Below are 18,231 nucleotides of genomic sequence, written 5' to 3' on the forward strand. Positions count from 1 at the left end.
GCTTAATTTTAGGCGGACAAAAGGCACCATTTTCTTTTAAAAGCACACCACATTCAAGTCATGAATCTTTTATTGTAATTTTAACCATATATAGCTGACACAGTACACAATGAAATCAGACATTTCACCAGAACCCTGGTTCTACAGAACACAACAGAAAACAAAATAGAGCTACAAGAAAACAGAGCTAAGGACTAACTTGTTTCCCAAATATACACTTTATGTTCATATATAGCTCACAAAAACTGTACCAAACTCCTTACCCCTCTTAACTTCTTAAGAAGATTGCTAATATATGATGTATTTGGCAGGAGCTGCAGCCCCTCATGGCTAACACAGTTCTACAGACAGCAGTGCAGAAGTCATCACATCTGCAGCAGAATGAGCAACAACACTCACAATCTGAATCATCAAACTATCAGAAGATTAGAATCAAACTCTCACGCTTTGTTTCTTATTTCTCTGGAGACATGGCTCCCTATGGCGAGTGGATGAAAGGTAGGATGTAGTAAAGATTATTGACAGATTTATGGCATGACATTTTCCATAATAATAACTAATATACAACAACAACAACAAAAAACATTTAAAAAAGCTTTCTGGTTTATCTGTAACATAAGCTGTGTTAGTTTTTGTTTAATTACAAAGGAGACGCTGTGGAAGAAATGATTGTTTATAACCAACAGGATAACAGGAGCTAACTTGTTTCCTCAATTGTTAAACTGCATTGAACATAGTTATAAATGAAAACTAAAAGAAAATGTCATTTCCATTTTTAAGGAAAATATTCCAAACTAACTAAAATTAGAAACCTACTATTGATTTTGTTTTTCTCCATATAACAAAATGTCCCGAAACGTTTTTATTCTTCTGTACAAGATCTTTGCAAGCTTTTTCTTTATATTTAACATGACAGCTATTTTTTCTTTGTCTTTTTTAATAACTGAATACTTTTTATTTTATAATGGGATGATTTTCTTATTAGACTAATAAGAAAATCATATAATAACGCACTAATACGAGTTTTATCAATATTATAACAACGGATCTATAACATTTGGTTATGTGTCTAGTGCACAAAAGTATACAAGAAAGCAAGGGATATTCCCATACTAAAGAAACCCACTCTGGATATTCAAGACATCAGCAACTACTGACAAATTACAATGATCAACCTCTTTCCTTCACAAAACAACCTTCAAGATCATAATTATTATGGCTTAAACAGAGCAAAATCCCCCAAAACCGCCCCCTTCTTCTATCTAGAAACAAATTCATCCATTTCTATCTTGTTTTAGCTTGTTCAGTCCCTCGACATTTTAAGATTGGATTACTAAAGCCTGTTCCTGGCTGGTTTGCCCCTGAACACCTCTGCATTGTTATATTCACTCTACTGGCTTTCTGTAGCTGCCTGAATCAGATTTAAAGTAAAAAATGGACCCGTCTACCTAAAAGCACTTACACATACCCTGTACTGCACCATGCTCTCTCGGATCATCAAGCACTGATTGACTGTTCGTGCCATCTCTCAGACTCTTCTCTATTCCGGCAACAAAGAGACGGAATGAATTTCAGCTGGAGTCCAAAGACCTAGCACTTTCTGAACTACCTTTCTGACTACATTGTATTAATTCCCTAGATCTCAATCCGATCAAGCATTTGTGGGATATGTGGGACAAACCAGACCAACCCATCAAAGCACTAATTCACAGTGTACAGGCCGTCTTAGATGGTTTACAGATGTTTTGCTGCACAAGGAGGACTATTAGGAATATTAAGCAGGCTTAGTGGTTTTACTTTTATGGATGATTGGTGTAGACTCTTAGAGAAAATGTTTCCTCACAGGTTTATCATATTAGTAGCCTTAAAAGGGTTTAATACCTGAACCTGTGTTATTCATTGCTTTGTCCAGGACAGTGCATCTTGCTTCAGATTTTTGATTGGGTGCTGAGAGGTACGGCACAGGTCATGTTCATCAACAACCCCCTGAGTGGGCTGATCATCTATGTTGGACTCATCCTCCAGAATAGATGGTGGTCTCTTAATGGCTTTTTAGGCACCTTGTTTGCCACAATCTCGGCCCTCATTCTCCAACAAAACAGGTATTTCAAAACTGCAATTCATATAGAATCATAAATTAAGAATTGTTTACTGTTTGGTCAATGCAATTTCCATTTAACTTTTTCTCAGAGGGGCAATTGCAGCAGGCCTGTATGGGTACAATGGAATCTTGGTTGGTCTTCTAATGGCAGTCTTCTCCAGTGCAGGGGACTGGTACTGGTGGCTACTGCTGCCCAACATCTTTATGTCAATGGCATGGTAAGTTACAGGCACACTATTAAAGTGTGCATTCCGTTAAACAGGTTAACAATGAAATATAGAACAGCTATACCCAAAATAAATAATGTCCACACTATCCACAAGCAGGACATCTTATTTTTTTGTAAAGGAAGCAGTGAAAACTTCTTAATTGTGCTGTCATGGTTTGAACCAAATAGCATTTATAAATTCACTATAAAGACACTTAGACATATGTATATTCAGTGAAATTTTGGGTGATATTTTGCCACCAGACAAAACCAATTCAAAACAGATGATATCAACCACATATCTTTCAATAGCTAATTAAAGATTGCATGTAATAATATTTCAGTTTTGGCACTAAGTTAGACATGATTGAGTGCAGAAATGCTACATTATTAGATTACATTACATCACATTGAAATTCTTTCTTCACATATCCCAGCTTGTTCGAAAGCTGGTGCCAGTGCTATTAATAATACAGTGCCCGACTGGCAGCTTGGTAATACCAGGGTTGAACCCCAACCTTCCGATTGGTAACCCAGCACCTTAACCACTGAACAACCACTCTCCCTTACCCGTTGGTCATGGGAAAACCACAGTATCTTTATCTGTTATCAAACCATGATTAGCTGGCATGGAGTATTATTATAGGAATATGTATTAAACTTTCTTTCGGCTTCTCCCATTAGGGGTCGCCACAGCAGATCATCTGTATTCGTGATCCGCATGTTCAATTTGGCACGTTTTTATGCTGGATGCACTTCCTAACGCAACCCTCCCTATTTATCCGGGCTTGGGACCGGCACTAAGAGTGCACTGGCTTGTGCAACCCTAATGGCTGGGGTCGGTTCCCTGACCGGGAATCGAATCCTAACCACTAGACCACCAGGGAACCCTATAGGAATATGTATTAAGATTCTTAAAACCTTTCAAGAATGAAAAATTAAAATCACCATTTTCCTATACAGGACACCAGACTTATTACCATGCTGCTGTATGTACTGGAAAATATTCTTTATTAAAAATTGCATTGTGACAGTTACTTACCTGTCAGTCAGTGTAGATTGCAATAAAGAAATGATCTCAGTATATCTGTACTAAACATTTAAAACTCTATTGAGCAGTGACTTGAGTCATTCCTGATAATAAATATCTTGAGTATTTCATGTCTTACAGCCCAATCATCTCTAGTGCTCTGGCTTCTATCAGCAGTCGGTGGGATCTGCCAGTTTTAAACCTGCCTTTTAACATTCTGGTCTCTCTTCATATGGTAGCTACCGGCCACTACAACCTCTATTTCCCCCAGGTCCTCATCCAGCCAAGCAACTCCTTCCCCAATATCACATGGTCTGAACTGGATTATGCTTTGGTAAGATCAGGAACCTTCCTGGAAGGATGATGACTTAACATGGTTTTAATGCTGGAAGATATCGCAAGTACTTTTGTCCAGACATAAATCATTTAACAGGTTTTTGGATTTCTCTAAAGAAATATAGCTGTTTTTTCAACAAACATTATTTTATGCTGCCATTCAAAATTATTCATTGCAGCATTTATGAACTGCATTTTAAATCATGTGCTCTTGACACAGACATGAACTTTATTTCCACAGCTCTTTCGCTCCATTCCTGTGGGCATTGGGCAGGTCTATGGTTGTGACAATCCTTGGACAGGCGGCATATTCATTGTAGCCCTGTTTATCTCTTCACCAATAATGTGCGCACATGCCATTATTGGTTCAGCTATTGGGATGGTATCAGGTAAAAACTCATTTATGCACGTTTCATTTGAATATCCTAAAGATTAAGGTTAAGCAAATCTGTCCCTTTGTAATAATATGACCTGATAAAACAAACCTAAGCAATCTAGAATGACTAAGTAATAAAATATTGGTGAATTCTCGATTCTGTCATTTTCTTATTTTAGGTCTTGCTCTTGCTGCACCATTCCAGAGTATTTACCTTGGACTGTGGGGATACAACTGTGCATTGGCCTGTATTGCAATTGGTGGAATATACTATGCCCTCACATGGCAGGTCCATCTACTGTCTATAGTCTGTGGTATGATACCCATCAGAACCATTTCATTATTCTGATTCTAAATGATTCTACTTATCTAAGAATCATTGTTGGATTTATCAGATACCAATTGCCATTCTCATTTCCTCCTTAGCATTTTTCTGTGCATATCTTGGTGCTGCAGTTGGAAATGTGATGGCTACTGTAAGTATCTTGTTATTCACAATGGTTCTACCTCCAGTTCAAGTATTTCAATATTTTATTTAGAAATCCTTTTTTAATGCTTTAACAGTTCGGACTTCCAGCATGCACTTGGCCCTTCTGTTTGTCTGTACTCACATTCCTCTTAATCACCACGGAAACCAAAACCATCTACAAGTTGCCTCTTTGCATAGTTACTTACCCTGAGAAAAACCTCATGTTCTACTGTAAGATAAAGAGGGAGATGAAGGCAGAAGAGGAGATGCTGCAGGAGAAAGAAAACGAGGTGCAAATCACAAAAAACACTGATGTAAAAATTATGATGGAGGCCAAAGGAAAAGAGGAGCAGGACGTCTGCACGGAAATATGTCGAGGGCAGCATTCAGAGAACCTGTACATTACTAAAAACACTATGACAACTACAATACAATTTTAAATGAAAAATAAATTAGATTCCAGACCAGAATGTAAATGCAAATTATCACAATATACATCATTATCTATATTTCCACCCATTAGTGAATTACTCGGACATGAACCATTCATGCCATCTCGCACCAACTCTCCCCTATATTTACTTTGTGGCAATCAAACAGTTATAAATATGTATGGCTGCATAATTGAATATTTATTTTTATATTATGCGTATATTAAATCTTTCTATTTACATATTTGGGGCTATTTTTCTATTCATATAAACGTTTGCACTTTATGTAGCTTTATGTTGTGTGTTGTAGCTCTATGTTGTTTAGTGTAGCACCAGGGTTCTGGAGGAACGTTGTCTCGTTTTTACTGTGTACTGTGTACCACTGTGTAGAGTAGAAATGACAATAAAAGCCTCTTGACTTGACTATATTTGTATTTTAAAGTTTAAACAAAGAGTCGAGCTGTACTTCAGTGTATGTATATATGTAAATTGATTATTGTTTTGTTACATTTATTGTACATAATTATTAAACTTTATTCAGTTTAATCACTGCCCGTGTTTGTACTTTGATGTATGTAACTTAAAATAACATTAAAAACAAACGTTTCTCAACGATGTCCATGAAAACACACGCCACTAGGGGGCGTGTGAGTCCATGCTCAGAGACTTACTCAAACAATTTGAAAATTATGTAATGTTATTAGAGAGGCAAAAAAAAAAAGACCAAAAAAAATTGTTTTACTAAGTCTAAGAAAATATTCAAAAGTACAACAGTAAGTCCACCACATAAAAGGTAAAAAAGCAAAATCTTCTAAGAACATTTAAACAGTGTCTTTCTCTCAGAGAACTTACACAGTGCACCTCAAGACAGGGCTGGAGACACAGGGAAGGAGCTGCAAAAGAGTAACTGCATAATGTCATGAACCCAGCAAAGTAATGATCCACAGGTGGAGACAATGCAAAACTAGTTTAGTTTAAAGGAACACACTGGTGCCATCTGGTGGGGGAACAAAAGAAAGACATGGACGGTGGGGGGAAAAAAGTCCCTCAAATCCTGACCCACTATATGATTCAAAGGTATTGGGACATCTGACTTTTCCAGTCATATGTGACCCTTCCCCAAACTTACCACAATGATGGAGGCTCACAAATATAGATAGATAGATAGATAGATAGATAGATAGATAGATAGATAGATAGATAGATAGATAGACAGACAGACAGACAGACAGACAGACAGACAGACAGACAGACAGACAGACAGACAGATAGATAGATAGATAGATAGATAGATAGATAGATAGATAGATTCAGATCGTGGGTATTCAACCCAGGGGTGTGGTACTGCAGTTGGTCCGCTAATTAATGTTGAATCAAATAATTTTTTGTTAAAACAATAAATGCAGAAAAACATCAAAGATAAAATATTTAATTTAGCAAAGATTATCATTATTACTTTAAAGATCTATTAAACTTAAAGCTGATGTTCATGTTTTTATCTTTCAGTTTCTTTTGCAGCAGTAAAAGATCTTCTGTGTGTGATCATCTGAAGTGCATGTACAGCTCATGTAGAATAAAATAGCTTCTTTGATCTAAAAAATATGGCGAAATAGCAACACAGTGCACTGTAGAAAAGTCCTCTAGTCTGGACTGTTATGATTTCTTAATGTACTGATGCTCCAGAAGCTGCATAAATAAACTCAATTTGGTCTGGAATGCAACAGCCTTGCTAAAAACAGAAGTTTGGATCACACCAACCCCATTATGGAAGCATCTCCTTTTAGCAAGGTCACTAAACACTTCATCAGCACGTTCTCCGGATGTTGCTGCAACCTGCCCCTTCTAAAGCTGCAGCACTGTTGGACCCTCTCTGCACCAGATCACTGCTCACTCTCTGCTTTGACCTCAAATTCCTAACAATGAGATTGGTGAAGACAGTATTTCACTGTAATGTAGTAAACCCTTGTAGTGTGAGGAACACATTAATAGAGGGCTTACACAAATTTGTTTAAGAATCCTAGGTATAATAATCCTATAACGTGGTATTTTAATAAATATTTTGATACAACAGTACAGTTATGAAACGCAAATAACAAATGCTTTTGTTTGTTAGGGATAGATGCTAAAATATACGTCAGAACAATGAAAAGAAATGACTTGCTATCACTAATGCCACTTAAGCCTGTCATTCAGTAGTAAATTACTCACAACTTTTATGTGTCTAAAGTGAAGTTGGCTACACACTCAAGGGTATAATGACATGAAAGTAAATTTTCATTATGTTAATTATTTAAATAAATATCTACTTGGAAAATACCTAAAAACTGGCCAATAAAAATATGTTTAAAAGGCACCTGAAACAACAAGTGATCCTGTTAGACTAATGCAATACAAGTGATCCTGTTAGACTAATGCAATAATAGTTTGCTCTTACATATACACCTAATTACAGTACAGTCCTGCAGTAGCCTTTAAAAGGTTGATTCTTGCTGTGATTCTTGTTTTCCATGAATAATGTAAAAATATTTTAATTACAAAATGATATCCATATAAAATATTAACATATACAAAGGTGCATTTACAACATATACAATGGTAAAGAGCCATGAAACATGCAGCATAGAAACAACTGGACAAGACAAATGCAAAATTTAGTCAGGTAGGAAAAACTAAAACACAGAAAATCCATCCAAATATGCATGATACACAAATCACACGACAGGTAAACTTAAAGAAAACTATTTTGGGCTTTTGGGCTTATGCACAGACAACATAAATATTCACATACCTTACATACATACATACATACATACATACATACAAACCTCTTCTATGCTCCTCCATGGCCTTGGATTCTGGAAATGAAAGTGGGGACTCCCACTTCCTTTAGCAGGGGCCACGTCTTCAAGCAGAACTGTCCCATAGGCAATGAGCAGGTAAGTTGGCTGTTGTATTTTTTCCCTAAACTTCCCTAGAATAACGTGCAGGATAGTCTATTTGTTTAGGGTCTTAGGACTTCCTTTTGGAATGAAATGCAAAGAAAGATGAAAAAAACATGTATCACTAAAAGAAGAGTTCACCTCTCATTCATAAGAATGCAGGGTCGTGGGGGACCAAGTGAGTTAGTGACCATAACATAGATGTGATCCATTGTGTGCAGCTAAAGAGGAGTAAATAGTTTTCTCTTCCCGAAAGAGAACCATCTAGGACCTTGCTATTCTGTGAACCTGTTAAAGGAAAGAGATGTATTATACAGGGACTCACTGTTTTAGCACCAAAATAATAGAGTAGCTGTGTAATAGGTAATAAGTGATAGGAGTTGCTGTGTCATGTTCACTATGTGAGGCAAATGTAAATGTAAATGTTAACAAAATATTTTAACTTGTTTTTTTAAAGCTTGTTTAAAATATGATCTATGAGGTCACCGGGAATAATATCCTAAAAGTGTTATAAAAAAAGATATTTTATGAAAACGGCAGCAGGATAAACTTTGCTTTAAAACAGACCAGACTTTATCTATACTAACACATAAAACACATTAATGCATGCACACATACGTACAAATGAACTTGTGGAAGATGAGTGACAGAAAATGAGTTCAAAGTAATCCTTTACCTTCACTTTGTTTTAAAAAATCTTAATACGTTGTATAAAACGACTTTAAAAGAACTTTAAACTTTATACATTTGAAGAATGTGTTACTTTACTTTGTACTGTGATTTTGATCAGGAGAGGGTCCTGACAAAATTGATTTGTCAGCAGTGGGGTCTTAGAAAACCAATGTGGTAAAAGTGGTAAAAGTGTAAGAGAACTCTTGTAAATGGGTTGAAATGTCAGTCACTAAAAATTAATTTCTTATGTAGAAAACTACAGAATCACTCTCACAATCATGCTCTAGTACTGAATATCTGCATGAATAAGATAAGATAAGATAAGATAAGATAAGATAAGATAAGATAAGATAAGATAAGATAACTGAGGAGCTGTAGAAACTGTGCAGCCATAAAAATGCAATGATAGCCTTTATTTAGTGTATTACAGGTAATTGCAGGTAATTGTGGAGATCCTGAAGGCAATGTAGGCCTCATCTTACTTGTTTTCTAATTTGCATTTGTGCTTGCAGATGAGGAGGAGCCAAGCTTTCACTATTACAATATAAATCCTGGGCTGCAGCTCTTTCACAGTTAATATGATTTCTGGAGGAGAATTACTGCCCTCACATATGACTGGAATACATTCAGAGGTATGAATTTATTATATATATATATATATATATATATATATATATATATATATATATATATATATATATAGAGAGAGAGAGAGAGAGAGAGAGAGAGAGAGAGAGAGAGAGAGAGAGAGAGAGCGAGATAGATGTGAGATTTTTTTTCTAATGTAATGACACATGACTGTCTCATTTTATTTATGTTTCAGGGTATTTCAGGTAATAGCAGAACATCCGTTTCTAACAACTACAAGGTAAGACAACCCAATTAGAGATTGATGTAGCTTATTATTAATGATGATCATTAAAACAAAAATTAAAGAATTACAATTTATGTCAGGGTTATCATATTTTGGGATTTGAATTAAAAATAAATATTACAGGAAATTACCATTCACCATTATCCAAGTTACCCAATTTAGAACTGCATTTTGTATGTACTAGCCAGATGTACAGGACACTTAACATTAAACATGATAGTATAAAGTATAAAGTAAATGTTGTTTTAAAATTGAGTATATATATATATATATATATATATATATATATATATATATATATATATATATATATATATATATATATATATAATATATAATAATAATAATAATATAATAATAATTCTATTCTTCTATTCTAAAAAGCCCCGGTGGCTCCAAAAAGTAGTCAGAATATTATTGTACACATGTAACTATGTCTAATTTTAAAATTAGCAGTGCTTATGTAGCCCTTGAGGCTTATTTGTGTATGTGTCAGCAAGATAATGTCGCTCCAACACCTCAGAAATGTTTAAAACTTCATACTTTCATATTCTGCAAACAACATGTACTTGTCTCTTTGTCTCTGACTTTAGGATTGATATATTTTTGACATTTTTTTGCAACTCAAACACTTACTAACACTTTAAAACCTCAGGGTGGAAATTACTAAATGATTTACTCTCTACTCAAATGTGTTCAAATGTCATGTGTCATATAGTTTACTGACTTTAACTGATTTATCTATTAATAAATCAGATAATATAAAATTAAATCTAGACCAGAGCTTTTTCTTTCAGACCTCATACTAAAATTATTGGTTGAACAGTTAATGTGCATGGAAGTTAATGTAATGCAAAGTCTCACTTAAAGGATTGGATATTGTGTATATTGGAAATAGTATTAAATACAGTTAGGTTCATAAATATTAGTACATGAAGAAGTTATGTGTGTGTGTTTCTGTGTATGTATATATATATACAGTATACATACATTATCATGTCTGTTACCCTTATGTATGTGAAGTTTAAATACTAAATGTACTAAATTATACCATATTACATTAAAAATTCATTCATTTTACATCTGTAAAACTACAGGTAAATACAATAATTTCAACACCAAATAATTGTGACAAGTCATTAACTTTTATTGTCATAAAATGCAGTGGTGTATTTTTCGTTCTTCAAGTTACAGAGTAGATGTACCTTGAAGGTGCAATCCCACTGACAAGCATTAGGTTTTACCCTTTTTGTAATAAACTATGTCTACAAAATTGTCATTTACCTCACAAAAGCACCTTGCTACAAAGGAAATTGCTAATATATGATATGTTTAGCAGGAGCTGCAGCCCCTTATGGCTAACACAGTTTTACAAACAGCGGCGCATAAGAAGTCACAGCTGCAGCAGAATGAGCAACAACAGCCACAAATCGAGTCTTCTAACTCTCAGAAGATCAAAGTCAAACTCATGCGCTTTGTGTCTTACTTGCTGGAGACATGGCTCCTTTTGGCGAGTGGATGAAAAGTAGGATCCTGCTTCTATCTGCATTTTACATAGTCACGTAAATACATGTACATACAAACAATTAAGGAATATCTATGTGGAACGATAGACTTAAGTCCTACTACTGTAAACACCTACTGAATACAATAATGTACTTCTAGTACATTATTGTTTTTCAGTGGTGGGCCGTCTCTGCTGGCCAGAGAAGGCCTCAGCAAGGCCTTCTCTGCTGGCCTAAACATTGTCAAAATCATTGAAATACATTTATTCATTTGTTCATGATTATGTAATAAATTATTCTCAATAGTCTAGTCTCTTCATTTTAATAGCTTTTCCAGCAGAATATTTTATAACAGAAAACTGGTTTCTTTGATGTTATACAGCAAAAAATAATACTAATAACGATACATTATTTAAGCATAACTTGTAGTTTTATAATCGATTTCAAAATACAGTAATTACATTACTTGTGTTTACTTTGCCAACATTTTAATGAATGAGAGTTTCTTGCTATTGTGCTTGTTGAGTATGTGTAGAGGAAAATGTATGTGTATTCAGTGGTGCTTGACCTCTTGTTATGGACTCATGAGCATGTGTCTGCTATAACATTTTTGGAACAGAGGTAGTATGAGATAATGAACTGAAAATGGGTAAAGAACAATGACCAGCAAGTTTGGTGTTGATTCACTCATTTAGAAAAATGTAACAAAATCAAAAATGAAAATGTGCTCTTGTTTAAGCAGTGGAAAACTGACTAGACCAAATATTGGTAATGCTCTATGAACATGTGAATGGGTCTTTTATGAAGTTGTAGTCTTTGTTTGAATAGAAAACTAATTGCTGGGAATAAAAGTTGTGATTTAACTGTGATCTGACAGTTAGTTTGTAACAGTTTTACTGTCACATTAGTTCAAAGTAGCCTTTTGGAATGTTATAGTTAACCTCATCATTAGGGGGCGCTGAGAAGTCTGAGGTGATTGTGGATTTAAAAGTGGATTTTGTAAATTTTTGACGATTTTAAAGTGGATTTAAGTGTTACAAGTTTATTCTTATTCAGACTTAATTAAGGATTTAATTAGCATCCATGTTGTATTCCTTTGGCCATTGTGTGTAGAAGAGAAAACTGTTTATTTTTGCTCATCCACAGAAAACTATCTGCAAAAAAGTGACAAATATATCCTCAATAATTCAGAGGCAAAAACTGATGTTTATAAAACCATGTCCGTTGCTTGAAGGTAAAGGCTGGTTGCCTTTCATTTGTTTTAGATGCATGACATTTCCTCTTGCAAATGACTGCTGACAACTCACAATGCTTATTGCCGGTGCATCAGGAGAATTCCTATCATGCTGGGGTGATGCCTGAATCCACCCTTTAATCGCTTGATCATAGCTTTCAACACACCCCTGATCTATCTGTAAGATGCCCTAAAGCATGTGTCAAGCTAAAGGTCCCTTACTTAATTTATTTCAGGGTAATACCATATGACTGAACATTTTCACTCTGTCTAGAAATCACACCAGATCTGCCCTTGCAGCAAGAATGCCCACATTCTGCACATGCCTCTGCACTGCTGTTTCATCTGACAGCACTGAAACGTGTGTTAAAGCCATAACTCATCTGGTGCATATGAAGCAAATAGGAACCTAAAAAAATGAATAAATAATATGTTGCCAAATATTTAATATAGAATTTTTTTTAAATCATGAGCTCAAATACAAGATAATTCCTGGATCATAGCACAAATACAGAGGTCAAATTTTACAAAAAAACATTTAACATAGCAACATATCCAGCCACTTGTCCCCTCTAAAGATCAATTCTGGAGCTCTGTATACATGCTGGGATTTTGGGATTTTTTTAATGTCCAAAAATGTTTTTTTTTTATGTACCAATAATCCAAACTTGAAGTGAAATGTCTGAAAATTCTGACAACTGTGATCAGACATAATGAGCTGCTAACCAGCCAACTTCACATATTAATGAATTATGATACTTTTCTCTTAATTAACCAGATTTATTTGGTAATTATCTTGATTTTTCATATAATAACAGGATAATGTTCTTGTACTAAAGTTATATTTCACAAAACAACCTGATATTTCCACATAATACTGTGATTTTTATTTTCCTAATAATGTGATCTTAATGCGATCTGTTTATTTCATGCATAGCAGAACTACTATACTAAACTCCAGGCTTACTTCAGAGCATATAATATTGGTTTTAAGGCACAAAATAAATAATATTAAAATTATTAAAAAAAGGAATAGTTTTAATTTATGTACATACTGTAGATATGTTGATTTGGCTGACTTTGCCAAATGACCGTCACTCTAAATTCATATTTGTGTTTAATTGACCAGTTTTTGCAATTCAATGTTACAAATGTGTAAGAGCAAGCCGTGAACCTATGGTCAAATGGTGAACATTTTTCACAAATAAATGCCAGTGCATCAGGGGCCCATGCATCAGGAGAATGTTGTAAGGGCGTCAGATCTTCACCACAAAGGGCTGGTGTGGGTACATGTTTTCATTTCTATCATGCTGGAGCGATGCCCGAATCCACCCTTTAAATGATTGATCATAGCTTTCAACATACGCATAACACACATAACTCATTATAATGACTTTAATTGATTTTTAGTTATGCCAAATGACAGATCAGATTTACAGCTAACCTTGTGGCATGCAAGTCGCTCAGCTAAGAATCTACTGTGTGATGTATATAGTTTAAAAATGTTGTGTACCATGTGCAGAAGGTTTACATTGAAACAAGGTAATGAGAATTATTTTTATTTATATGTTCTAGGTATAATTGGATCCACAAAAGCATTAATTTTACATTTTGTTAGATTTAACTTTACGAATAAATTTACATAATTGATTTCATGATTTAGTTTATATTCCTGACTTTAATAAATGTCTACACAATCGTTTCTATTATATTGTCATTTTCTGCAGAGGTACAGTTGAATTTCTTTCATTCGTTGTTTTTTATTGCTTTGTCCAGGACAGTGCATCTTGCTGCAGATTTTTGATTGGGTGCTGAGAGGTGCAGCACAGGTCATGTTCGTAAACAACCCACTGAGTGGGCTGATCATCTTCGCTGGACTTATTCTCCAGAATAGATGGTGGGCTCTTAATGGCTTTGTGGGCACCTTGTGCGCTACAATCTCTGCCATCATTCTCCAACAAAACAGGTATTTCCATACTTTAAATCATACAGTATTATAAGTAGAAACTTGTTTACAATTTGGTCAATGTAATTTCCATTTAACTTTCTCTCAGAGGGCAATTGCAGCAGGCCTGTATGGGTACAATGGAATTCTGGTTGGTCTTCTAATGGCAGTCTTCTCCAATGCAGGCGACTGGTACTGGTGGCTACTGCTGCCCAACATCTTTATGTCAATGGCATGGTGAGTTACAGGCACTTAATAATGTGTGTATTCTGTCTATCAGATTAACTTTGGAATATAGAACAGCTATACACAAGATAAATAACACTAACCAGCATGCACAGTGTAAAGATACACAAGGAGTTTTATTAGATATTCTTTAAAGCAAGCTGTGAAATCTTATGTCTGCTTTCATGGTTAATTTAAATCCAAACACAGTGGAACCCACTTATCTCGACCTCGGTTAACTCGACAACCCTATTAAGTCGACGTTTTTGAAGTGGAGCCGCCAAATTCTCGCTTTGTCTTAGCATCTTATCATGAGCGATAACAACGACCGCCGTGAACCAACATATACCAACAATAACGGACAGTGAGAGTGTGAAAGTTTAAATAGGAGCTGGTGATGATGATAAACGAGCACCATATGTGCGCGATTAAAGCCGGGAGCTTCAGAGAAAGCAGCCGAGAAAACACCTGCTACGCCGAAGGGGGCGCTGAAGGGGGCGTGGCAGGTGGATTCCTGACAGATAAACATGTACTGTATGTATTTTTATAGCATGCCTTCATTAAACAAATTGCGGCAACGCTGTTGTGTAAAAAAACCCTCCAAAAACACATGCATGTACATTCTCATTTATTAACGCACATCATGTACATAAAGAAATTTCAAGCACGTTAATATATTGCCGCCATTTTGATTTTCGTTTATCTCGACCATCGGTTACCTCGATGTTGTTTGGCGACCCCCTAGGACATCGACATAACCGGGTTCCACTGTATATTCATAAATTCAGTGTAAAGACTCTGACAGCTTTGTAATTTTACAGGTTCATTAAGTTCTATTAAGTTTGACAGATGTTGAAAAGACAAGGAAATTCAGGGTGACAGAGTGTCACAAGATATAATTAAAACAAAAAAAGATAGCATCAGCTAGATTTCTTTCAAAGGCTATCATAGCATTCATGTGATGTAGTGACGTTAATATTTTAAGTTTTTTGGCACTGAGGTTGACATGACTGAGTGATTGAGAAATCCAAAATTTTAAGAATGCCAAGGTGCCTCTTTGTCATGGGAAAGCCACGGTATTGTTTTATTTAGTATTGTTTTTATTTAAGAATCCTTTCTCAAGGTTATATGTCAGTTTTTTGCCTTTACAGGACTCATGAGTAAACTTATTACCATGCTATCTATTCTATTCAATATAGAATTATACTAGAAAACTTGTCACAATTTTCTTTTCCTTACTTGTCAGTTATGGTGGTTGTTTATTAAAGAACTGAGCTCTAGAACTCATTAACTACACTTTTAATACTTTGCTTGATACTTTGCAGATATTGCCAAAAAGCCCTTTCCTGACTATTAATCCTGAATGTTTCATATTTTATAGCCCAATAGTGTCTAGTGCCCTGGCCTCTATCAACAGTCAGTGGGATCTGCCAGTCTTTACCCTGCCATTTAACATTCTGGTGTGTCTTCATATGGTAGCTACAGGCCACTACAACCTCCACTTTCCACAGGTCCTTATCCAGCCTAGAACCTCCTTCCCCAACATCACTTGGTCTGAGCTGGATTGTGCTTTGGTAAGTGTTATTTTAGAAAGGTTCTGGCATAAAGTGATTTTTGTACTGAACAGAGATCTTGTAGATCAGGTGTAACAAGTGTAACTCTTTGTTTAGACAGTGTTGGATTTCAGCTAGCTCAAAATGACATGTTTTTTCTCAAGAAATGGAGTTAGATCAGATTAAGATCTCAAAACAGAATTTCACTGTGCTGTATTGTAAATGTGACAAATAAAGGCTATTCTACTCATTTTATGCACTGCATGCTAAATAATGTGCTCCTGTCATGAACTCTAATTCCACAGCTCTTCCGCTCCATTCCGGTGGGCATTGGACAAGTCTATGGTTGTGACAATCCTTGGACAGGAGGCATATTTATTGTGGCCCTGTTTATTTCTTCACCAATAACTTGCGTGCACGCTGTTATTGGTTCGGCTATTGGGATGGTGTCAGGTAACAATCAGTTGTGTTTTATTCTCTACTATGGCTTTAGACTGTCTCTTCTCATGATGTAGAATCTTGTCAAATATGAATCAAAGTGATAAAGGAAAACTAAGAATTGAACATTTTAAAGCTCAGCAAAACATTTCATCTTTAATTTGTTATTTTAGGTCTTGCTCTTGCTGCACCATTTCAGAGCATTTACTTTGGACTGTGGGGATACAACTGTGTCTTAGCTTGTATTGCAGTTGGTGGAATGTTCTATGCCCTCACCTGGCAGGTCCATCTACTGTCTATTGCCTGCGGTATGATGCCTATCAAACCCATTTTATCTTTCTAAATGATAAAAACAATTTGTGAATGTAATAAGTGTTGCCAATGTTATCAACTACCATTGACTAATTTATATTCTCATTTTCCTTTAGGGTTTTTTTGTGCATATCTTGGCTCTGCAATTGGCAATGTGATGGCTACTGTAAGTATGTTGAAATTGAAAATGCCAACACTTCTAATTTTCTTATTTATAATCCGATTTTAATGCTTTGTTCCTCAGTTTGGACTTCCAGCATGCACTTGGCCCTTCTGCCTGTCAGCCCTCACATTCCTTTTGATCACCACAGACACAAAGACTATATACAAGCTGCCTCTTGCCACAGTTACCTACCCTGAGAAAAACTTAATGTTTTACAGTAAAATGAAGAAGGAGAAGAGGGCTACAGAAAATCAGATGAAAGCCCATGAGAAGTTGCTACTGCAGGAGAAAGAGGCACAAATTCAAAAAGAAATGGATGTAAAAATTACAGTGGAGAGCCAAGAAAATAAGCCTCAGGATGACTGCACTGAGATAAGCAGAGAGCATCATCTAGAAAACGTGCCCATTGCTGAAAACACAAAGACAACAATATAGCTGAAATATGAATAAGCCAATTCTACAGCATCTTTCACTCTTTGTGCACAGTAGAATGGGTTGGGTTGCCTCTCAAATATGGAGTAATAAGAAAGTATTTATATTGTTAAATTACTTGCAAAAAGGGGCATGTATGTGTAAAATGCCAATATATATTTTTAACTTATAATAAATTATGTTTATGAGCTACTGAGCTACTTGGGAACATTTTTGGCCTCTGAATTGAGATGCATCGGCTAAAGATTGTATTTGACCTGGCTATGAACAATGTCTTTTATAACCAAAATATAACCAAATAATGGATTAGTCCATACTAAGTACCCCTATAGTCTCATTCCATTTTCTAACAATCTCACTGTGGTAAACATGTAGGGCTGCATGACTAAATATTGATATTAGGTAATTCTTCTTTTTTTCCCTATATTTTGTTGGCTTTGTAAATGTAGGAACAATGTAAATGTGTTTTCAGACTTTTATCTCTATTTTGATAGTTAAAAGAAAACGTGTTATAAATAATTATTCTTTATGTATTATATGTAAACTTGGCTATTGTATGGAATATGCATTATTCTGCTTCTGGTTACAATTTGCAAAGCCTCATGTGTGCATTTTGAGTTGTAAATAAAAACCCTACATAACCTACACAGTGCCTCAACTATTCAAACAGTTTTATAAATGATTTAATAACAGAACACTTTTGCAGATCCTGGGGGTATAATTCAGTCCTAGCTATCACATCACATGGTTCTTGTCAAATTCTTACACTTGCCCATTTTTCCTAAAAATAAATGTGTCAAAAGATGTCATCGTATTTGTTTTGTATAGGTTTCCATCCTTTTTTGTTGTTTTCAATGTTTCTAATCTAAAGTTTTTCAGTTATAGCCTCCACATTTGGTAGTTTGGTAATGAAATAAGTCACATGCTCATTAAACTCTGTAATAATGTCTTTGTTGATACCAATGCTCACATTGCTTTTATCCTCTTT

General features: G+C 35.3%; 1 protein-coding gene across 1 annotated transcript; it reads left to right on the forward strand.

The window, feature by feature from the left end:
- The first annotated feature begins 253 nt into the window (after positions 1 to 253).
- Positions 254 to 18,198, forward strand: LOC124380920 (urea transporter 2-like). The gene is made up of 14 exons (XM_046842239.1): positions 254 to 498; positions 1,913 to 2,102; positions 2,191 to 2,319; positions 3,481 to 3,673; positions 3,917 to 4,064; positions 4,231 to 4,365; positions 4,478 to 4,527; positions 4,616 to 4,942; positions 14,230 to 14,357; positions 15,727 to 15,919; positions 16,204 to 16,351; positions 16,510 to 16,644; positions 16,765 to 16,814; positions 16,893 to 18,198. Exons 1-14 carry the CDS (start codon positions 327 to 329, stop codon positions 17,244 to 17,246), a joined length of 2,352 nt encoding a protein of 783 aa, XP_046698195.1. The 5' UTR covers positions 254 to 326; the 3' UTR covers positions 17,247 to 18,198.
- Positions 18,199 to 18,231: the final 33 nt, after the last annotated feature.

This window comes from Silurus meridionalis, chromosome 27 (genome assembly GCF_014805685.1).
Source record: "Silurus meridionalis isolate SWU-2019-XX chromosome 27, ASM1480568v1, whole genome shotgun sequence".
NCBI classification, from domain to species: Eukaryota; Metazoa; Chordata; class Actinopteri; order Siluriformes; family Siluridae; genus Silurus; species Silurus meridionalis.